We start from the raw sequence: 23,752 nt of genomic DNA, 5'->3' as shown, positions 1-23,752 counted from the left end.
CTTGCTGACAAACGACCACCCACTGCCAGCCATACAAGAGCACCACCTGGGACCTCCAGCCCAAGTGGGCCTTCAGATGACTACAGCCCCAGCCCACAGCGGAGTACAACCATCAGAGAGACCCCAAGCAAGAACCACCCAGCCAAGCCCTGGCTGAAATTCTGCCCTACGAAATCACGAGCAAAATAAAGTGGCTCCTAATTTGTTATGCAACAATAGGGTGCTCCATTGCTTTGAGTTAGGAAATTATTGGGCCTGTTCCTATACCCTAAAATCAGGAATGCAACTTTTTCTTAGCTCACTAGAGGCTACTCACCAAGAAATGAAACCACGACCAAATGCATGTTTTCACTCTCCAAGGTAGGTGAGAAGCTATCACCCCAGGAAATGTTGATTCAATTCACCCTGGAAGTAACCCTGGGTGAACCAGATACCTGGTCTAGATTCTTGCTACTCTGAGTGAGGTCTATGGACTTACTGTATCTACCAACCTGGGAGCTCGTTAGAAATGGGGATCTTAGGGCACCTGGGTGGCTCAGTCGGTTAAGCATCCAACTTCGGCTCAGGTCATGATCTCATGGTTCGTGAGTTGGAGCCCTGCACTGATAGCTGATAGCTCAGATCCTGGAGCCTGCTTTGGATTCTGTGTCTCCCTTTCTCTGCCCTTCCCCTGCTCACATTCTCTCTCAAAAGTAAACATTAAAAAAGTTTTTTTAATAAATAAAAAAGAAATGGGGATCTTAGCGGCACCTGGGTGGCTCAGTCAACTGGGTGTCTGGCTTCAGCTCACGTCATGATCTCACGTTGTGTAGGTTTGAGTCCTGTGTCGGGCTCTGTGCTGACAGCTCAGAGCCTGGCGCCTGCTTCTGATTCTGTCTCTCTCCCCCCCCCCCCCTCTCTCTCTCTCTCTCTGCCCCTCCTCCGCTCACACTCAGTCTCTCTCTCTCAAAAATAAACATTAAAAAAAAAAGAAATGGGGATCTTAGGTCCTACTAGACCTACCGAATCCAAATCTGCATTTAAAAAGATCTGTCAGAATGTCTCCTAAGGCAAGGAAAACAAAAGCAAAAGAAAACTATTGGGTGTATTACAAAGGTTCTGTACAGCAAAGGAAACAAACCAACAAAACAAAAGGACAACCTACTGATTGGGAGCAGATATTTGTAAATGACCTATCCCATTAGGGGTTAGTATCCAAAACATATAAAGAACTTATACAACTCAACACCAAAAAAAAAAAATAATAATCCATTTAAAAATGGGCAGAAGACATGAAGGCATGTGAAAAGATGTTCACATCACTCATCACCAGGGAAATGCATATCAAAACCACAATAAGACACCACCTCACATCTGTCAGAATGGCTAGAATCAAATACACACGAAACAACAAATGTTGGTAAGGATGTGGAGGAAAAGGAACCCTCATGCACTGTTGGTAGGAATGCAAACTGGGGCAGCCACTGTGAAAAAGGCTATGGAGGTTCCTCAAAAAATTAAAAACACAATTACCCTAGGATCCAGTAATGGCACTATGAGGTATTTACCCAAAAAATACGAAAACTCCCATTCAAAAAGATATACGCACCCCTATGTTTCCTGCAGCATTATTTACAATAGCCAAGATGTAGAGCAACCTAAGTGTCCACTGATAGATGAATGGATAAAGAAGATGTGGGATATATGTACAATGGGATACTACTTAGCTATAAAAAAAAATGAAATCTTGCCATTTGCAATGACATGGATGGATCTAGAGGGTATAATGCCAAGTGAAATTAGTCAAAGAAAGACAAATACCATATGATTTCACTCATATGTGGAATTTAAGAAACGGACAAATGAGCCAAGGGGGGAAAAAGAGAGACAGACAAACCAAGAAATAGACTCTTAACTATAGAAAACTGATAGTTACCAGAGGGGAGGTGGATGAGGGGATAGGTGAAACAGGTGATGGGGATTAAGAGAGTACACTTATGATGATGAGCACTGAGTCATGTACAGAATTATCGAATCGCTATATTGTACACCTGAAACTAACACTCAATTTTTTAAATTTCGATTTTAGTTAACATACAGTGCAGTATTGGTTTCAGGAGTAGAATTTGTGATTCATCACTTACAACACCCAGCGCTCATCACAAGTGCCCTCCTTACTACCCATCACCCATCTAGCTCATCTCCCACCCACCTCCCTCCATCACCCACAGTTTGTTCTCTATCATTAAGAGTCTCTTGTGGTTTGTTTCCCTCTCTTCTCTTCACCTACCTTCCCATATGTCCCTCTATTTTGTTTCTTAAATTCCACCTATGAGTGAAATCATACGGTATTGGTCTTTCTGATTGTATATAACATTGTATGTTAACTGTACAGGAAGGGAGGGAGGGAGAGAAAAGAAAAGAAAAGAAAAGAGGAAAATAAGAAAGGAAAGGAAGGAGGAAAGAAGAGGGGAGGAGGGAGAGAGAGAGAGAGAGAGAGAGAGAGAAGAAAGAGAAAAGAGAAAAAAGAAGAAAAAAGAGAGACAGAGATCTTGTGGGGATCTGTAGTCACATTTACATTTGACAAGCTCTGGTCTATACCAGGTCCTTCATGGCCATTGTAGGGAAGGAGTAGCTGGCTCATAGGTCAGATCTTCCAAAGACTGAAAAAGGTAATAACCTCCCTATGCCATAACCCACCTCCTTACAACTGATTCATCAGCCAGTTTCTCCGCACCTTCTCCCCTCCTACCCCTGCCATGTTCCTCAGCAGCCTTCCAAGTCTGAAGCATATGGGGTTTCCTTCTTGGAACTTCTTATAAACAACACAAGACTGGCATGTGAGAGTGTCAGGCCTCTTGTTCTTACCCAATGCTCCTGACCACCGCCAGGGGGAGGCCTTTCTGAGAACACAGCACAGACCTGACTACCAGCCCTGGTGCGGGGTGAATGGAGCTTCCCCAGCTGGCCCCAAAAGGGTTTGAACCAACGAAAACACCATCAGGAAGACTAAGTATATTATAGGTAACAGAATAATTTTCTGAAATATTATCCAATGTCGTGTTCATTTCTGGGGATGATGTCTGTCCTGAGATCCTGTTGGCACTGACAGGAAGACCTCCATTATCTCAGGGGAAAGAAGCTGCAGCTGAGAATACAGGAGAAGGCGTTCAGCTTCTGACTTCTGAAACGGGCTCTTTTGAAGGCTCGTTTCAAAAAGAACAGTTTTGAAAGGTAAGGCTTTCACTTGAAAGAGCCATGCTTTGAGGACTACAAAAAAAAGGTTTTCTAAATCCCAGAAAGTGCCCCTTTCATTACTAAGAAGCAGAGGCTGAGTGGACTCAGAGTGAGGAGTGTTTTCCTGTAAGCCTTGTAGTGGGGAAAACATGCAGTTCACCACGTGGCAGCGTCTTACCCTCCCGGCAGAGGAAAAGCCCCTCCTGAGATCGAGGGGAAAGAATCCGGAGAGGGATAAGGAGGGGAAGGATGGAAGTGAGAAAATGTGAGCGGGGCCTGTCCCTTGCCCCCACTCAGAGTCAAACCCCAGGGGCAGGGACAGGCAAGTGAACCCATTAGACAGCCCAGACCAGAGGGGCTGGTACCCCATTCACCTTCAGGAACTTTGGGAGAAAATGGTCTCCCAGAGACCCCATGCCAACATGGGGAGGCCTCAGTAGAGCATTCCTTACAGTGGGCGCGTCAGGCGGGACTGACATGGCCCCTCCCACAGCTGTCCAGTAGATTAGGGAAGACATTTGTAAAGTTCCCAGGGGCCGTCTGGAGAAACACTGAAGGTAGCAGAGATTTAAAATCTGCGTGACCACTGGGCGGCACACCCAGAGCATGGGGATAGGATCCTGTAGCAGAGGCTGTGGCAAGGACAGGCCAAATGGAGAGGTGGCTGGATGTCAGAAGGCTATGATGGGGGGCTTCGTCGCCACAGATGATGGCTGAGCAGGTCCGATACCATACAATGAAAGATAAGCAAGAACCAGTTCCCTACCCCATGCCAGGCCAACACATAGGGCCCAGGAACAGAGATCACCCCAGGAGAAAAAGGCCAAAAGCTGACTCTACACAGTCCCAGTGCAGACCTAGCACAGTGTCGAGTACTGTAAATGTCCAGGGTGTCATTCCCTGTCATCTGGGGAAATGGGAGCTCCTGAGTAGGTTCAGCTGCAGAAATGACTCCTGTCCTCCTACCTGGTTGATCCTTCCCCCACAAGAGACCCCCACAAGAGTGTTCATGGCACTTCCCTGACTCGGAATGGCACCTGGCTCCATGTGACATATAGAATTAAATCTACACTACCCCATCCTGCCAATCGCCATCTCTGCTCTCACCTCTACACACCCTATACTGCATGAACATTTGATTTTCTCCAAATGCGCTACGCTTCATAAGCTCCCACCTTCGGACGTGCATCCCCGGCCTACAGCACACACCCCTCCACAGGCTTCTAATATTTTGAGGTAATTATTTTGTCTCTGCCATCTCCCACGGGTGAGAACTAGGTCTTATTCATATTTGCATACCATTTCCCCTCCAACAATTCCTGGCTTGTGGACGCACTCAGGGAATTCATGGTTTCACCAATGAGAGTCCAAATGATCCAAAGATGGAACGGGCTGCCTTGGGAGGTAGGAGCTCCCCCATCACGGGAGATGGAGAAGTCCCAGTTCTGTCAGGAAGTGGCAGTGATGCCAAGGAGGGGCTAGGAGACTGGGTTTGTAACCCTTTGGAGCCCATCCTACCTCAAGAGTCCGAAGGTCCATATGTACCAGGAAAAGGCTTTAGTGGCAGTGGGCTGAAAGTAAGGGACGGTGGGGCCAACGTGGGTGGAGTGCCAGTGGTTCCCAGGAAGAGGGGAAGAAGGCTGTGATGGGGACAGCTCAAGTATAATGGGTATATCACACTTCTTGAAATCTCCCAATAAAGCAAATGCTAACTCACAAGAGCAGGGGGCCGGACGTGCCAGATAATGGTTTCACACATGTAGGAAGGTATGCTTGGACATACTTACAGTGCCCAGAGAGGAGAGGTATGATAGAAAGCCAAACAGCAGACAACAAACCAAGCCATTAATAATCTACTTCCACACCTAACTCTAGTTAAAATACCAATTCCAACCCATCCTTTCCTCAAACTCTTCCTTGCTCCAAGTTTCTCAGGCAGCGGTAGCCTTATGGGAGATTAATGGAAGGCAGTCAGGTGAAGGAAGGTGGACAGAGAACCTACGTAATTCAGGCACTAGCCTGCCTCCTTCCACCGGGGACGTCTCCATTTTTAAGGTCAGAAAAACCATGTGACCCTATAAGAGGGTACAAGGAATTACCTTTGCCCCGTCTGTCTTTTACAATAATCCAAATAGATAGAATCTGGGGAGACTGGGTATTTAAAAAGTCCTAGCAATGACTATTTTAATTCTGAGGTGATTACTGGAAACCCTGTGACACCGACTGAAAACGTCAGCTCAGGAAAACACTAAGTGTTGGGTGGTGAGTGCATAGCAGAGACTATTTTTCCATTACACATCTGCCCCCAAAAGCACCTATTATTTGTGATTTATATTCTCTTGCCTTTTATAAGACAGAGCAAGAAAAATGCAAATCCACAGATATAATTTTAAAGGTATTTCATTCAGATCATAGTCATTTTTGCAACAAGTCATATGGCAAACCCTTCCATCTTTCTCTGAGATTTTGTTGGGCTGTGAGCCTTTGGTGGTTCAGAGTAATTTAGTGCATATAGTCGGCATCTCCCTTCGATAAAGGAGTGAGGGACTCAGTGGCCATGATACCAATGGAAAGCAAACAAATTAGATGCAAAGGCTGATAAAATTCAGCCCCAAATCACCCCTTAATCTAAGTAATTTGAAAAACTCCACAAGATAGAGTACGTGCCCAAATTATCTAGGTAAATGGCCCTACGCCCTGTGTAGTGGGAAGAGCTCTTGCCAACAGAAGACGTCCATCTTAGCTAACTCCCCATCATACTCCATTAAAAACACCCTCTTGCTGGAGTGCCTGGCTGGCTCAGTCAGAGGAGCACGCGACTCCTGATCTTGGGGTCGTGGGTTCAAGTCCCATGCCGGGTGTAGAGATTACTTAAATAAAACTTTTTTGAGAAAGCACCCTGTTGCTTAGCCAGTATTGAACGAGCACTACAAATGTACCAGGGACTATGGGGGGATGTGAAGATGGATGAGACACAGCACAGACCATGGCACCTCATTCTAGGTAGGGATACCCACACGCACCTGGAGGGAGGGAGGGAGGGAGGGAGGGAGGGAGGGAGGGAGGGAGAGAGGGGGAGAGAGGAAGAGTGGGAGGGACAGAGGGAGGTAAGGGGAGAGACAGAGAGAGGGATGGGGGGGAGGAGGAGGGGGGACAGAGAGAGAGAGAGAAACTATCAGGATGTCACCAGAAAGGAGCTGAAAAGAAGGTCCATTTGCAAAGAGTGTCCAAGGAAGGTAGCGGGAGGGTACTACTGGTGAATCATGCCCCAAGGAGACAGGGCATGTCAAGCGCTAGGTCCTCAATGGGGCACGGAGTAGGCATAGGCGCTCAGAGCGAGCGCATGCCAAGGCCAGAGAAGAGCTGGAGCCAAGGCACTAAGTAGGGGTGTGTCTGGGCACGAGGACGGGCTCCGTGTGCCTGGAGTGTAGGGTCTGAGCGAGGCGGTGCAGAGCCCAGGCTGGCAAGATGCAAAGGCTGGGCAGGGCCAAGAGACCGAAACCCAGTAACAAAATCCGGGAGCAGTCAGAGATAATGAAGGAAATTAGAAGGTCCCACAAGTGTCCTAGAAGAAGGGGACAAGAGCACCCATGCGAGGAGAGGAGTCAGCAGGGTTGTTATGTCCAGAGGACAGAGTCGAGGCCACTGGATTTGGTGGTCCAAAGGTCATGACCAAAGTGAGGAAGGATGGAACGTCAGTGAGAGCGCAGGCATCTGGGAATGACCGGGAGAGCACCTGCAGGTTGCCAGGAAGGGACTACCGACACAGGATGTGACTGGAGATGGAGGGAGAGGGAGGGCAGAAGAAGGATTTGATTTGTTTTATTTGTTCTTGTTTGATTTATTTGTTTGAAGTTCTTACAGACTTTCAAAGATTGTAAGCTGAGACGAAACTACTAGAGAGTGAAAACCCTGCATGGCAAAGAGAGGAAGAATGAATGAAACAGGCTCCACGGAAGGGAGAAGGTTGGTGCAGATAAAGACGTCAGCCTGGGACATAAAACATACCCCTTTTCCTCAGGATGCAGGAGAGGAGGTGAAGAGGCGAGGAGTTGCAGGTGAATCAGGGCAGGAAGCGGGTAAATGTTATCAAGGAACATCGACAATCCCGCTGAGGCTAGAAACCACAGACCTGTTACGATGCCCCAACAGTGACTTCCCTCAAGTCCTTAGCACCAAAGGAAAAGGAACACAGAAGGTGACGAAGGAATGAACCCCAGGGAGTCTGCAACGGACGGAAACCGGCCTCTCTCCAGCCCCCTAATAACTCCCTGGGGCAGACTAGAGTCTCTGAGTTTAAAAGAAACGCTTAGTGACAACTGGGACAACTTCCAGAGTGCAGGCACTGTGTCTGCCCTCCATGACACTGCTTAACAGTTTGGGGAAGGAAATACTCTACCTGATTTCTCAAATATTTACGCATTCTTTTTTTCCCCTCTGCCTGTGGTACCTGAGGATATTACTGTGATGTGATAGGATGACATAAGGCAGGACTGACTTTGGAGACAAGGAGTCCAAATTGTTAATTACCCAGTTATCTGTCTTCTTCTGGAAGGAACGCTCTTGTAAGTATAAAATCATTTCATGGTGGAGACTTAAATGTGAATGAGGAAAATGCCCTCTAAACAATAGGGTCCTATGGTTTCAGTCTGACGAACCCTAAAACTGAGCCTCAAACTAGAAGTTGAGTACTTCGGTGCTCAAGTTAATTCTTGTATAAATACCTAAATGGTGTCTGTCCTCCGACTGAGCCTTAGCACATGTCAGCAGAAGCTTGTAGAGGCTACTTGGCAGACATCTGAAATTCCGGTGCCTCCCATGTATGTGCTGCAAGCCCAGGGCAGAGGTCTCTGTTTAAACCTCAAGGTCATAATGCAGTGGACAGGTGTGCATAGGGGAACTCACCGGCTTCTTTGATATGCTTGTAAACATCGTCAGAGCCGGCAGAAGAGTAGGGAATGTCATCATGGGCCACAAAGTCAATCTGTTGGAGACAGAGAAGAGTGACGTCACCACTAGGATGGATGTGCATGTCTGTGATTTGCACATGCCTTTTTTTTTTTTAACTTTTATTTATTTTTGAGAGACAGAGCGCGAGCGGAGGAAGGGCAGAGAGAGAGGGAGAGACAGAATCCAAAGCAGGCTCCAGGCTCCGAGCTGTCAGCCCAGAGCCCAACGCAGGGCTCGAACTCACAGACTGCGAGATCATGACCTGAGCCGAAGTTGGACGCTTAACTGACTGAGCCACCCAGGTGACTTTGCACATGTCTTTTTGAGATCAAACATTCGTAATAAAGCAGTTGAAATAAGCAGTTTATAATGTGGATTTGAATCCTCGACTAAAAGGTCCTGACTGCCAAATGTCTCCTTTTCCAGGAAATAAAGCAAACGAGGTCGGTTTGTCTCCTCTACTGGTCCCTCTTTCTCTCTCCTCTGACAGGAGGTTTTGTTGCCCTTCTGTCCATCTGCCTTTAAGCTTTCTCCTTAGAGAATCCATTCGTTGTTCAGATTTTCCTCACCCCTGCTATGCTGAGGGACCCAAAAAACCTCCATTTCCTGTCTCATGGATAGCAATAGGCCTTCACACTTGAGTCGTGTTTTATGTGGGGAAAATGAACTCACACCTCTTTTCTTATTTGATCTTCCTGACCACCTTGTTAGGCGGGTGGGGCACATGCTACTATTTCCGTTGGGACATAAGGGCTGCTGCTGGTAGAAGACTTGTCAGATCTGCCTGAAGTCACCCTTTTCTATTTCACTGCCCTCTGCTGTCACTTTAAAATCAAGCTATTTGAAATTTAATTCCGCCTGAAAGCTAGTGTCCCCTTGCAGTGGCACCTCCATTTTCCCAGTTTACCTAGGCCCAAACACCTCAGAGTCGGCCTTCTTCCCCTACATCCTTCAGTCTCCGTGACACACAGGTCACAAGATCCATGGGGGTGCGTGCGCGTGTCTGTGTGCACATGCGAACGTACATGTACGCGTGTGCACCCATCACGTCCTCCCCGCAGCTACTACACCCAATCCGGGGCCCTGTCACCTGGGTTACTGATACCAACCTACACCTGACCTTCCTCACCGCAGGCTCTCTCCCTTCCAAGCCATCCCTCCGTGACACGCTGCGGGTGGGGCACTTCCTTGGGAAACAGTTTTCTTTGGGTCATTCTTTCTCCTGCTCATCTTCACTGGCTCCCTGTTTCCTGCTCCACCCGGTGAAAACCTGTTGCCTGGCTGTCCAAGCCCTTTGCAACCAGGCTTCACTCCACCTCGAGGCGCAATTTAGAACAGCAGTCTGATCTGCCTGTGCCGCCGCTTCCTAGCTAGGTAACTCTTAGGTTGGCTGTAAGGATGAAACCACGATTTCCCAACCTTGGTATCTGCAACGTTTTGAGGTGGACAGTTTTTTGAGGGGCGTCCCATAGGAAGCTTAGTAGCACCCGTGGCCTTTACCTGCTAGAGGCCGGTACCCGGCCCCCAGCGGTGACAGCCAAAAATGCCTCCAGACACCGCCAGACGTCCCTTCAGGGCAAACTTAAGTCCACTTGAGAATCACTGGATTAAATGAAGTAATTACGTACAAGTGCTAAAAATCACCTGGGACACTCATATTTAGTTCCTCTTCCTCTCCAACGACAACAAAGTCTCAGGGTAGCCATGAGACTGAATGCGACTCACGTGGGAGCAAAGCCCTCAGCACGGTGCCTGGCACATGCTAAATAAGAAGTGGCAGCCCTCGCGCCCATCACTGGTACCCCCGGCACGCCTGGCACAAGTGGAATGTACAATAGATGCTTCATAAAAACGCGTTAGTGATTGCTGGAAGTAAATCATATTGTAGTTTCTCCTTTTTCTTTTTATTCTTGCTGAGAAATTGTCTCCTCTGCTATTATCCATGCACATTTATCAGTGTTCTCTCTTCTCTTCTACATCGTGAATTTAAAAATAGAAAAGAAAACTCTTAGAACAGCTTAATCTTGTTTTTTTTTTGTGTGCTGCTTATAAAAGGAAAGAATAGGGCCTAATGTGGAGCTGGTGGGGAGATTCAAAGCACATAATTTGATGCAGATCAAAAGAATTTCTCATGTTTTCAACTAATAAAAATCTTGTAGCAGTAGGAGTCTCAGGGTCACAAAATCACACATATAAAGTTCCTTCCTTAAAGGCTGACCCCTGCTCTTCTGGATACAGTGTGTGTTCATTTGTTCCATGAAAAATGATGCCTGCGAATCTATAAGCATCAGTAGCGATGATGGTGGTGATGACAACAGTAACATTTTTGGAGCTCGGGCTAGGGGCCAGCCAGCGTTCAAAGGGTTTTACTTAGATGATCTCATTAGATTCTCAAAAGAGTCCCATGAGGGAAGTACGAACACTGCCCCCAGTTTACAGTTTAGGTAAGTTAGTTCAGTATCTTGCTCAAGGTCCCGCAGTTTGGAAGGGATAGAGGTCACACTTGAACATGGGTGGTCTAGCTCTAGCGCCCACAGTGAGGATGGAAGAGGACATCAGTCCCCAGGCTTGGGCAGAAGACAGGTGCTATGTCAAGTGACACCACATGATAGTTCCTGAAGCTACCTCTTCTAGAGAGTGGAAGCTTCTGGGCTTTCTGCATGTAAGGTGCAGAGCCAGATTCCAATTCTGCTACTTAGAGAACACGGAAGAGGAAGCACCTTGTGTTTTTCCAGAAACTCTGGAGTGAGGGTCCATGGAGCATCTCTAATGACTTCGTCCACATAGCGACAGTGTCTGAGGGCTTCATATCTCTCTGCTTCGTTCATCACAGTGAAACCTTTGAATTTGTGGGTGAGGTCATCACTGCAAACTGAAACAGACAAATGTGTTAAAGGCTGCCACCTGGCCCAGGCCCTGCTGACAGCCATCCCGGTACACACAGGGCTTATTCAGCAAAACAAAAGGATCTCAGCCTTACTTGGTACATGACATAATCAAACTCAGTTTGTTGTTGTTGTTGTTGTTGTTTTTTACAGGAACAAAGCATCAGGAAAGCGAAGCAAGCTGAAATCTACCAGCAACTGAGCTTTCCATTTGAGAGCTGATTTTGACTGCATTCTCTGCTGCAACTTTTATTAAAATCATTCTCCACGCTACCTAATGTGATTCTTGTATCTTTTATTTCCTTATCCCACAGCGAAAATTACTATTCGGGGGAAAAAAATGACCAAATGAACTGACAGCAACCAAGACGCCTGAATTCTAGAAGGTTTGAACAATCATTTCCAATTCTTTTACTAGATCATTGTACTTAATAACCCAAGTGCGATTCCTTACCATGCACTTGTGCCCGTACATGCGCGTGTGTGCGTGCGCACGCGCGCGCACACACACACACACACACACACACACTTCTGTTCTCTGGACTGAGGTCCAGTCACTACACATCAGGCCACACACTCAAGAATAGGAAGTCATAAAACAGAAGATCTGATCTAGAGGAATTCATCCTTCTAACATTTCTGATCTTTCCTAGATCTCTGGTTCCTGAATCTCCACATGGGGGTTAAATATCATCCACTGTCAGCCTTAGAAAGGATTTTTTGAGGATTTACATAAAAGTGCATTGAAATAAACTGAACAAGAAATATTACTCATGACCTTATCCATAATATTGGGGGGGGGGGGCATTGGTGAGGAAAGGCAACTTTCCTGAGTTTTCCTCCATGTCAGGAAGAAATGTCACTGTGGGTACAGTCCCTGTTCACCAATATCCCAGTGAAAGTCCTACAGCCATTCTATCCTGACTGCTCCTCAAGAGATTTTCTGTACACACAAAAAATTTATAAGATTTAAGTACGCAATACATGTTTTAAAAACAAAAATACAATTATTTCCTGGGAATCAAAGAACGACCTACATCCCAAACCCAATCTAGCCACAGAGTAAAGGCAGCCGTTGGCCACAGCCAGCATCCTGGGAAGACTTCTTATTGTAGCCCTCATGTGCTTGACCTCCAAACCATCCTCAAACCTGCTGCATCTGCATCCCGAGTGTGCCCAGAAGCCACATTCGTCTTACCACCTCCGGCACATTCACCTCCCCTCCTCTGGACTACTGCAGTGGCCTCCTAGCCAGGCTCTGGTTCCAGCCTTGCCCACCCCCAGCAGCTGTCCTCATCCACCGGAATGACCTTGAAACCTGCCCAACGGTCATTCTTGGGCTCAGAACCCTTCTCATCTCCCTCACAGTGAAAGGGAAACTCTTCCAGGGGCCCACAGGCCACCACGAGTTCCACACCTCAGCCCATTCCTTGCCTCCGTGCTGTTCCTGAAGCCACCAAGAATGCTCCTGCTCAGGTCAGGACCTTGCACTTTGTATCAAACCTGAAACAGTAGTGCTCCAAATATCCACAGAGCTCGCTCCCTCCCTGGCCTCAAGGCTTCCCAGCCATCCAACAGAAATTGCCGTTTGGCAGTCGCCATCTTTTTCCCACTTCACTTCTTGCCATGGCGCTCCTCATCATGGAACTCTCTTATTTTATTGTTGATGTTCTTCTACTAATATATATGCTCCCTGAAGAAAGGGACTTTTCTTTGTTTCATTTTCTGATGGCCCATAGTGGGCTTTTAACAAGTATTTATTGAATGAATTAATAGTGCCTGAAATATACAGATGCTCAATTAATGTTTATTATAATTTAAAATAACAGATGTTTATCTGTAGGCACATTTCAACAACAACATATATATATATGTATATGTATATATATATATGTATATATATATATACATATATATATATACATATACATATATATATATAAAATTAAGAGACTGGTGTATCTCTAGATACACGTGTATACCTATACATCCTTCCCGAGATGTATAGACATATATAGAATACGATATGGAAAACATTGTAGTGGTTTATGTGACCCAAACACCATCAACCATGTGGTGGGCTCAAAAACTTTGATGAACATCAGAGTTGCCTAAGGAACGTGCTAAATATAAAGATGCTTGGGTCCCACTCGCTGAGATTTTGATTCAGTGGGTGCTATGGTCTGAATGTTTCCCCATAAATTCATTTGTTAAAATCTTAACTTCCAAAGGTGATGATATTTAGGAGGTAGGCCTTTGGTGCTTAAGTCTTGAGGTTGGAACTCGCACGAATGGGATTAGTGCCCTTATAAAGGAGACTCCAGAGTGCTCCCTTAGAATGTTCGACCATGTGAGAAAACAGCAAGAAGGCAAGACCTATGAATCAGGAAGAGGGCCCTCACTAGAGGACACCATGTTAGCACCTTGATCTTAGAGTTCCCAGCTTCCAGAACTGTGAGAAGTAAACTTGTTTTTAAGCTAGCCAGTCTGGGGTGTCTTGTTTAGGAGACCAAATGAACTAAGATACCGAGTCTAGAGTAGGGCCTAGGCAGCTCTATTTTTGACAAGCTTCAGGGATAATTCTGATGTATGCAATATTCAAAAGCCCCTGAAGCATGTTATGAACATCTTGAGTAAAGAACCCAGCCTGTTTTTGAATCACCCATCACTCCAGTTTGGGGGGGTGGGTGGTGGGTGGCAGATAGTAGGGCCATGATGACTATGTTATACTGATTCATTGAATGCACTGATTTATGACTATAAATAGCAATTATTTATGGGCCAAGATACCCAACTTAAATATTGATCTAAGACTTCTTAAATATTCAGTTAGGACTTTATTAAAACACTACCTCAACAATCATACTGAGCAGAAATGGATTTCAGATCCATCAATTTTCTATTTTAAACAACATAAAACTAGGCTGGGTCATATCCTCCCCGCGTTTTGAACCTGCACCTGAGCAATATGGTATAACTTCTAGATGACCGAAATAACGGCCTCCTGACAGAACACGAAGAAAACAAACAGGATGTTTATGTCAGTCCGGGGTCCTATTTTCATATCCCAGGAGTGACCTCAAGAAGCAGCTGAACATGCTGACCAGTTATTGTCTAAACATTAATTACGCCCAAAGCAGCACTGTTGTTCCTGAATCTTGGCAAATGCACACTGACAACCAGATGGAGACCTCTGAGCAGTGATGCTCCATGGATGAATTCACTGAGTTACGTGGGAGCTCGTACTGTAGCTAACCTATACTGGCAGCTCACTATGTTCAAAATGAAATATTACCAGTACTCTGTAGGAGAGAAAATTTAACATAAGGAATCAATCAACTTTGGAACCAAACAGACTTGGGTTCTAATCCCAGCTCTGCTCCTTGCTACAAGGAAAATTACTCAGTCTCTTAAGATTCCATCAACTGTCTTTAAAACATGGCAACGTTTTGAAAATTGAATATGATGATGTGAGGAGTAATGCTCAAAAACATTTGCCATTTTTTTAAGAGTAGTATGAAACCATTACTGTGGATATTCATTTGTGTTTGGGGCTATCTTCCTGTTCCCACTCCAAGCAGGTGTCCAGCCTCTTGGAAGAAACTCTCCCATGGAAGCTGTGAAGTTAAAGTTGCTGGTACACACGCCTTCCTTCCTGGCTGCTGTTTTCTCCAAGCCAGAACTCCTTAGAGGAATTCTGTAAGGAAACAGACAGAGAGAAGATTCCTCCAAATGAGGAAGAGGCCAAAAGTCTGAGGATCCCACGAGCAGCAGGGGCTGGTGGCAGAGCCTCACGAGGGATGACGACATGGACCCCCAGGCACTGGGATTCCACATACTGCAGGCTCAACAGTGCTGGGCTCGAGACTGGAAAGCCCTCTCTTGTTTCTGTAAACATTTTAACATCTCGTTGGACTCCGCAGAGGTGAAGAGGGCCCAGCAAGGACTGAGAGACTATTGCCCACCAGTCAGGCACAGTGGAGTCTTAGCAGAATATTTCATTTCAATTCAAGTACAAGACAGCATAAACCCAAGTCCGTGGAGTTTTTATGTCTACTATAGTAGGAATAGTGTCACCATTATTATTTTTTTATTCCCCTCCAATGAGGTAGAAGTAGGCATTGGGTGACCCATATCCTTAAAAACTGTTTTAGGGGAAAAAATCTAATATAAATTTTAATTTCTTGACTTGTTTTTAAATGACACTAACTTTTTACTATTTAAGTGTTTATTCAAATTCTAGTTCACACTATGATATTAGTTTCAGGTGTACATTAGAGTGCTTCAACAGTTCCATACAACACCCAGTGCTCATCAAGACAAGTGCCCTCCTTAATCCTCATCACCTATTTCACGCATCCCCCCACCCACCTCCCCTTTGGTCACCATCAGTTTGTTCTCTATAGTTAAGAATCTGTTTCTTGGTTCTCTCTCCCTCCCCTGACCCCCATGTTCATCTGTTTTGTTTCTCAAATTCCACATATGAGTGAAATCATATGGTATTTCTCTTCTCTGACTTATTTCACTTAGCGTAATACTGTCTAGCTTGATCCATGTTGTTGCAAACGGTAAGATTTCATTCTTTTTTATGGCCGAGTAATATTCCGTTGTTTGTATATACCACATCTTTATCCATTCATCAGTTGATGGACACTTGGGCCCTTTCCTTAATTTGGCTATTGTAGATGATGCTGCTATAAACATCAGGGTGCATGTTATCTCTGTGAATTAGGATTTTTGTAATCTTTGAGAACAAAACTAGTAGTGCGATTGTTGGAGCATAGGATACTTCTATTTTTACTTTCTGAGGGAACTTCATACTGTTTTCCAGAGTGGCTGCACCAATCTGCATTCCTACCAACAGTAGGAGAGGGTTCCCCTTTCTCTACCTCCCTGCCAACACCTGTTGTTTATTGTTAAATGATGTTACTTTCTTTTCATGTTTATTTTTGAGAGACAGAATGTACGAGCAGGGGAGTGGTGGGGACAGAGGATCTGAAGCAGGCTCTGCACTGACAGCAGAGAATCCAACGCAGGGCTCGAACTCATGAACCATGAGATCATGACCTGAGCCAAACCCAAGAGTTGGGCGTTTAACTGACTGAGCCACCCAGGCACCCCATGTTAGCAGTTAAATTAGAAAGAAAAAAGGGCTTTACAATTGGTAGTTTCAATTCGCTAAAATAATGTCAACAAGGTAAGCTTACATAAATGAATTTTCAAAGTATTACTGGTCATAATGCTTACAAAATTAGAAATCCAAGTATTATAATCATTGTACAAAACCATGGCATTTTGTGTCTGTTATTGCCTGAGGTTGAGAAATAGATTGTAGTACTACCACTTATCACAGTTTCTGGTCTTTGAATCAATTATTTCTACCAAATACCAAGTATTATGCCGCCTTTCTGTGCACTCACCCTGACCAGAGTGGTTTCATGAGCAAAGCCCATGCTCCACCCAGGGGAGCCCCTACAACAAACCTACCCATAGATGTCAGGGGCCCCACAATTAATATAGCAGGTTCTTTCAATTCACCCTAAGCATTTTATTTGCTGACTACACACATCACTGCAAGGGCCAGTCTTTCAACCAACATAAAACACCTATTTGTAAAAGACTTCCTAACTTTTCTCAGTACAGAATTGTCTGCCATTAAGGTGGTTTGTGACACTCAAGATAGTCTAAAAGTAATGGTCTTCAAACTAGGACACACATACCCCTGGGGATACACAAAGACTTTTCAAATGATATCCAAACACAAGAGGCTTTAAAGGACTCAATTTTCAGATCTTCAACTTCCAAGGGTATACTTTCTTAAAATTCATGGTCCCAGAGAAAGCCTCTGTGTCCAAAACCACCCTTACTCCACTATGCAAAAGGAAGACACCATCTGAATCTTACTCTGTGGCATGGCAAGGGGCAGGGGGTTAAGGCTTCAGGCCAAACCGAAGGGAAAGCTTGCTTAATGACTACTGCAAACACCATGAACCTCTAAAAGCTTCCTGTCCTAAAACATTTCTGTTACAAGTAAAGCCCGGTGTTACAAACTCATTATGGGAGAGTAAGGAATAATGCCAACTGTTGCCTAACAACTTTGCATTTTCATTCCCGTAACTATTGTCAAAGGACATAAGGATCTTGAGCGATAAGACCCAGGAATTCAAAGCAAAAGGAGCAATGGAAAGAAATACTGAATGCTAAAATGGCTTTTGCATATGGTGAAGGGTAAGCATTTCCCCAGCTATTCTCAGCACTCACGGTGAGTCCCGGAAACGCCTTCTCTCTTTTAGTTCAAAGTAAGCATTTTTGCCAGCTATTCACTTCAAAATCAACTCCACAAGGCAAAGCTGCACAGGCTGATACTGCTGCATTTTAGAAATGTAGCTGGAATATTTTCTAGAATTATCATTTTTTTCAAAATACATTGGAATAAACATGTAGATAAAACATTTACATGCTTTTTTTCATATTTCATATGCATGCATTTTAAAAGGAAGTTAAAATCTATTTTATCAGATCACATTATAAAATATTTATTCCATTTACAGATAATGCTTACCCTATTTCTTCTTCTAAAAGGCGTATTATTTTATACCTTCTCCTACACAAAATATCTACTGCCAATTTATTTTTTTAGTAGTATATTCCCTTTTCTATTCTTAAATACATAGAAGTATGTATACCCATGGTGTCTAATAAAGATAGGTCATTTCTGATTTTTACATTTGATTTTATTTAATTTTTCCCAAAAGTCAAACACCAGAGTTTAAGTACACACACACACACACACACACACAGACACACACACACACACACACACACTGGTATTTAGAGAAGGAATAACGGGTCTTTTTACCATATGTCTCTCCTTATGAATATGGTATTATTTTACTTATAAATTACACTGCATCACTATAAATTAAGCATAGTGATTTGTTGTCTTGTTTGTAACTTATTATATTAGAGCTATATCATTTTAATCTTGACTGATTCTATTTTATACAATGCATTTTATAATGTATTTCTCAGTGTTTTTTATAAGACTTCCAGAAATACATTAACATATTTGAATTGAAAAGACTTTTTCTTAGTTTCTAGGTTTTTGGCAGGTTTGACAGTGAGGACTAGCTTGGTTACTTAGGTTAGATGGTGTTTTCTGCAGATTTAGTAAACAAAAACCACAGCCCCAAGGTTTTTTAGGTTTTTTCTAAGTTTTAAGAAAATGATAAAACCATTTTATCAAAAATTAGTGGATTGACAACAGTGTAATGAAATTACCAATATTTCCATTTCCCCAACCCTTTCTCAGTGTATCTGGTTAAATAAGTTGCTTTCAAGTAAAAGAGTAAAGGTTAGAAATAAGAACCATTTGGTAAGTCTTGGTAAAGCCTTTTTGTTATACTTCCCAGAAAAAAAGAAAGCCACTGATTCTAATAGCTTGGAACACATCTTCCTGTGGGTCGGGTCATTTCTAATCCATTGCTTGCCTCAAATTCCGAAGAGAACCTTAATAAATTGTCACTTGATAGACCATTACAATTATTTTGTTGACAACAATAAATTCTTTTTGTGATACACGGCAAATAATTCAGGAGTTCAAAGACCGAGTGGCATCACTCTAACAAATTTCTTCCATTCCTGTCTAAATATTTGTGTAAACAAAATACTTCAGCACTGATATCTATAATAAGGAAAAATAGGAATAAAATCAATGTTAAACCCTGTCTCATTCTAGCAGTGATATATTCATCCACAAATCACAAAATCCCAATCATTTCATTTAAATGTTAGGGAACAGCGAACAGGAAAAATTCCAAAGAAAAACAATCTCAGGGCAAGCTAGAGGGAAAAAGCACCTTAGCTATAGACGAACAAGGATAAAAATTACAATAATGTCTCCACAGAAACAATGCAAGCAAGAGGAGAATGGAGTGAAATATTCCGTGTTGAGAGAAAAACTCCAACCAACCTAGAATTCTGCACCCTGTAAAATTATCCTTCAAAAGAGAAGAAATAAAGACCTCCTCAGACAAACAAAAATTGAGGGAATTTGTCGCAAGTAGACCTGCCTTGCAAGCAATGTTTTAAAAATTTCTTCTTTAAAATAAAAGTTATTTAGGGATAAAGAAAATGATGTAGGTCAGCAATTCAAATCTACATAAAGAAAGGAGAAGCATTCAAGAACCAATAAGGTAAGAGCAAACATTTCATTTCTCTTATTCTTAATTCATCTGATAACAGTTTGTTCAAAATAATAACCACAACAATATATTCAGTTACGAATGAATGACTGTAATGATACAAGGAATGAGAGGGAGGGGTAAGAAATATTTTGTTTTAAGGTACTTGCACTACTAGTAAAATGTTGTTTGAAAGTGGACTTGGGTTAGTTTAGACTATAAATTACAAACTCTAGGGCAACCACTAAAAAAGTGAAAAAAGAAGTGTAATTGATATGCTAAGAAAGGAGAGAAAATGGAATCATATTAAATGCTCAATTAAAACCACAAAAGGCAGGGGCACCTGGGTGGCTCAGTTGGTTGGGCTTCCTACTTCAGGTCAGGTCATGATCAGGTCAGTGGGTTCAAGCCCCGCGTCAGGTTCTGTGCTGACAGCACAGAGCCTGGAGCCTGCATCAGATTCTGTGTCTCCCTCTCTCGCTCTCTGCCCCTCCCCCACTCATGCTCTGTCTCTGACTCTCAAAAATGAATAAATGTTAAAAATAAATTTTAAACCAGGCAGAGGCTCCTGGGTGGCTCAGTCAGTTAAGCGTCCGACTTCGGCTCAGGTCATGATCTTGCAGTTCATGAGTTTGAGCCCCGCATCAGGCTCTGTGCTGCCTGCTTCGGATTCTGTGTCTCCCTCTCTCTCTGCCCCTCCCCCAATCATGGTCTCTGTCTCTGTCTCTCTCTCTCAAAAATAAATAACATTAAAAAAACACAAAAGGCAGAACAAGTGTCAAAGACAGAAGCAGAAACAAAACACAAAGGCAACAAATAGAAAACAAAAAATATTGTATATATTAAACCAACTATTTAAATAATCACTTGGAACATGTACGGTCTACATTTATCAATTATAAGACAGAGATTGTAGATCAAAAGATAAGACCCAACTGTATGTTGTCTGTAAGAAACCCACTTTAAATATGAAAACATAGGGGCGCCTGGGTGGCTCAGCCGGTTAAGCGTCCGACTTCAGCTCAGGTCACGATCTCGCAGTCCGCGAGTTCGAGCCCCGCGTCAGGCTCTGGGCTGAAGGCTCAGAGCCTGGAGCCTGCTTCCGATTCTGTGTCTCTCTCTCTCTCTCTGCCCCTCCCCCATTCACGCTCTGTCCCTCTCTGTCTCAAAAATAAATAAACGTTAAAAATTTAAAATAAATAAATATGAAAACATATATACGTTAAAGGTAAAGGAATCAAGATACAGCATGCTAACGCTAATCAAAAAAAGTGGAAACGGGCACCTAAGTGGCCCAGTCGGTTAAGCGTTGGACTCTTGACTTGGGCTCAGGTCATGATTGCACAGTTCATGAGTTCAAGCCCTGCATTGGCTCAGCACTGTCAGCACAGCTCTCTCTCGCTTGCTCTCGCTCTCTCTCTCTCTCTACCCCTCCGCCACTTGCACTTTCTCTCTCCCTCTCAAAATGAATACATAAACTTAAAAAAAAATGGAAATACTGTTTGAGTATGTCCTTTTAAAAAAAGGTGAAAATAGCTACATCAATTTCAGACAGAGCAGACTCTAGAGCAAGGAAAGTTATCAAGAAGAGAGGAGCATTATATAATGATAAAAGTGTCAATAATCCATGAAGACATAGAAACCTTTAATGTGTATGTGCCTAGCAACCGAGAGTCAAAATATATGAGGCAAAAACTGAGAGAAATGCAAGGAAACACAGATGAATCCACTATAAGAGTTGGAAATTTTAATATCCTCTATGAGAAATGGACAGACCTAGCAGGCAGAAAACGAACAAGGACATAGCTTAAGTCAACAGCACCGTCAATCAGCTGAATAAAATTAATACTACAGACTACTTCATCCAACCACAGCAGAATACACATCGTTCTCAAGCTCACATGGAGCATTCACCAAAACAGACAACATTATGGGCCATAAAACATACCGTAACACATTTATAAGAATAGAAATCAGGGGCACCTGGGTGGCTCAGTTGGGTGAGCATCTGACTTTGGCTCAGGTCATGATCTCATGGTTCATGGCTTTGAGTCCCCCATTGGGCTCACTGCTGTCAGCACAGAGCCCACTTCAGATCCCCCATCTCCTTCTCTCTCTGCCCCTCCCCCCTCTCAAAAATAAGTAAACATTTAAAAAAAAGAATAGAAGGCATACAATGTCTGCTCTCAGACCACAATGGAATTAAGTTAGATATCAATAATGAAAACATAGCTGGAAAATCCCAAAATACTTGGAGATTAAATAGAACACTTTTTTTTTGATGTTTATTTTTATTTTTGAGAGATAGAGACAGAGCATGAGTGGGGGAGGGGCAGAGAGAGAGAGAGGGAGACACAGAATCCGAAGCACAACGGTGGATACACGTCATTATACATTTGCCAAAACCCACAGAGTGTACAATACCCAGAGTGAAGTCTAATGTAAACTATGGACTTTGCTTGATAATGGCGTGTCAATGTGGGTTCCGTGGACTGTAACAAATGTTTCGCTCTGGTGGGGGATGTTGACAGTGGTGGAGGCTATGCATGTTGGGCTATATGGGAATTCCCTGTACTTGGCTGCTCAATTTTGCTGTGAACGTGAAACTTCCCTTAAAAAAAGTTTATTGATTTTTGAAAATGTCAATATTGATAATATTACAGAAATTACATCTTTCACAAGTATTTAAACTTAGGACAGAAAATTTTAGATGTCAACTTACAAATTTGCAAGAAAAGGGGCGCCTAAGTGGCTCAGTCGGTTGAGTGTCCGACTCCGGCTCAGGTCATGCTCTCACAGTCTGGGAGTTCAAGCCCCGCATAGGGCTCTGTGCTGACAGCTCAGAGCCTGGAGCCTGCTTCAGATTCTGTGTCTCCCTCTCTCTCTTCCCCTCCCCTGCTTGCACTCTGTCTCTCTCTCTCTCTCTCTCAAAAATCAATAAAACATTAAAAAAAATTTTTTTTTAAATTTGCGAGAAGGTATATAGTTTTTCAAAATTCTTTTAGGGTTTGTGGGGAACAAAGTTTGAAGACTCCTAGTCTAAGACAATGGTTTTCAACAAGGGCCTCATCATCCCCTATGAAGCCATTTCTGGAAATTTATGGGGCATCTTTCGTGGTCACAGTGGCTGAAGACGGCTACTGGCATTTAGTGGGAAGAGCGCCAATGAAGCTAAACATCTTGCAAGGGGTGGAGCAGCTCCAGAGGAGATTTTTACCACAACACGCAGGATTCGTGAGTGTCCCTGCATAATTATTTTAAGCCATTTGAGTCTAGAACTTTGCTTTACATATAATCGCACAGTATTTCTGGAATAGCTGTGATAGAGGCTGAATTTTGGAGGAAGACAACTACCACACACAAAGGGAGACTGTACTTTCTCTCATCCACACTTTTACCAAAATGTGTTTGCCATGGCCATGCCACTCATGGTGACCGAGCTCCGATACCACACACCCCTCTATCACCTTTAACATGATCACCTAGAGCCATGGCTAGCGTTCCCACATGTGACCCACATCTAGCCACCTCCAAACTTGGGTCACCAAAACACTGCAGAGGTCTCCCAGGGGCCTCAGCAGCATTGGACCATACTCCGGATGGTAGCGTTCTTTCCAGAAATGGCTTTCCACTCAAGACAAAAAGAAATGAAGAAGAGATGGGTTCTCTGCCTGCCTTGGGTTTCCTCTGCATGTCCAGTAATCATTGCCTTTTATCATCTCTTCCTTCTGGAAAGAACTCCATTCAATAACCACGTGCTCACCATCCTCAGTAAAATGTGCAGAAAAGGTGCCTCTCAAATATCCAAAAGGTAGCCTTAAACTTAGAGAAGGTAACAAAATATTTTTTAAAAAGAGAGGCATGGTCTCTTACCAGCACCTTTTCCTTCACTGTACAGGCGTGAGGGTTGATGGTGCCTAATTCATGTAATGGCATAAAATCTGATCACAATAAAAGGATATGGTGCTTCCAGAAGCTACAAGGTGAGATACAGGTCTCCCTAGTCAGCCACTATTCCTTTTACCCAAACTGAAATCAGTAGGCATTCTGGAGGGGGGAAATTTCAATCCACATCTAACCACTCTTCTTCCAGAAGCTTATGAACTAACTCATTTCCTTCATTGTGAACTAGGATCACCCAGGCATATCAATCTCCATTTCTTTAACACACTGTATGTAAATGCCATTAATTGGGGTTGTTGTAAGCAACAACCATTAGCTCAACATCATCCCAAAACCTGTGGGCCATACAAAGGAAACAGACGATGACCTTATTTACCCTTAACCATTCTTAAGCCCCAGCTCTCTATGCTTTGAAATCAGAATAATATTGCTTTTCTCCTAGCCCTCTAGAAAATTTTAGAAACAGAAATTGGTTCATGCATCAATCACGAGAAGAAAGGCATTAGTGGAAAACATGAAGCCGTTGCACATGATGGTGTTATTTGTCTGTCCCTCTCTGGGAATCAGTGGTGTATAATCCCATGAAGTAATTTCCTCTATGGCTTTTTAAACATC

The 23,752-nt window shown here is 43.6% G+C and overlaps 1 protein-coding gene across 10 annotated transcripts in view; it reads right to left on the bottom strand.

The window, feature by feature from the left end:
* The window catches only part of PCYT1B (phosphate cytidylyltransferase 1B, choline), a 138,097-nt gene that overhangs the window by 35,161 nt on the left and 79,184 nt on the right, over positions 1-23,752 (bottom strand). For 9 of the 10 annotated variants that reach the window (XM_019419735.2, XM_019419723.2, XM_019419728.2 and 6 more), the window contains 2 exons: positions 10,887-11,038; positions 8,122-8,200 (listed from right to left, as the gene is read on the bottom strand). The exons of the other annotated variant lie outside the window; for it this stretch is intronic. In XM_019419735.2, the coding sequence (XP_019275280.2) occupies positions 8,122-8,200; positions 10,887-11,038 (231 nt within the window). The remainder of the gene's footprint in view (positions 1-8,121; positions 8,201-10,886; positions 11,039-23,752) is intronic. 10 annotated transcript variants of the gene reach the window in all.

This window comes from Panthera pardus, unplaced genomic scaffold (genome assembly GCF_024362965.1).
Source record: "Panthera pardus isolate Hobbes unplaced genomic scaffold, ASM2436296v1 HiC_scaffold_27, whole genome shotgun sequence".
In the NCBI taxonomy this organism is placed as follows: Eukaryota; Metazoa; Chordata; class Mammalia; order Carnivora; family Felidae; genus Panthera; species Panthera pardus.
The sequence above is the reverse complement of the archived record's forward strand: the minus strand, read 5'-3'. Positions and strand labels throughout refer to the sequence as shown.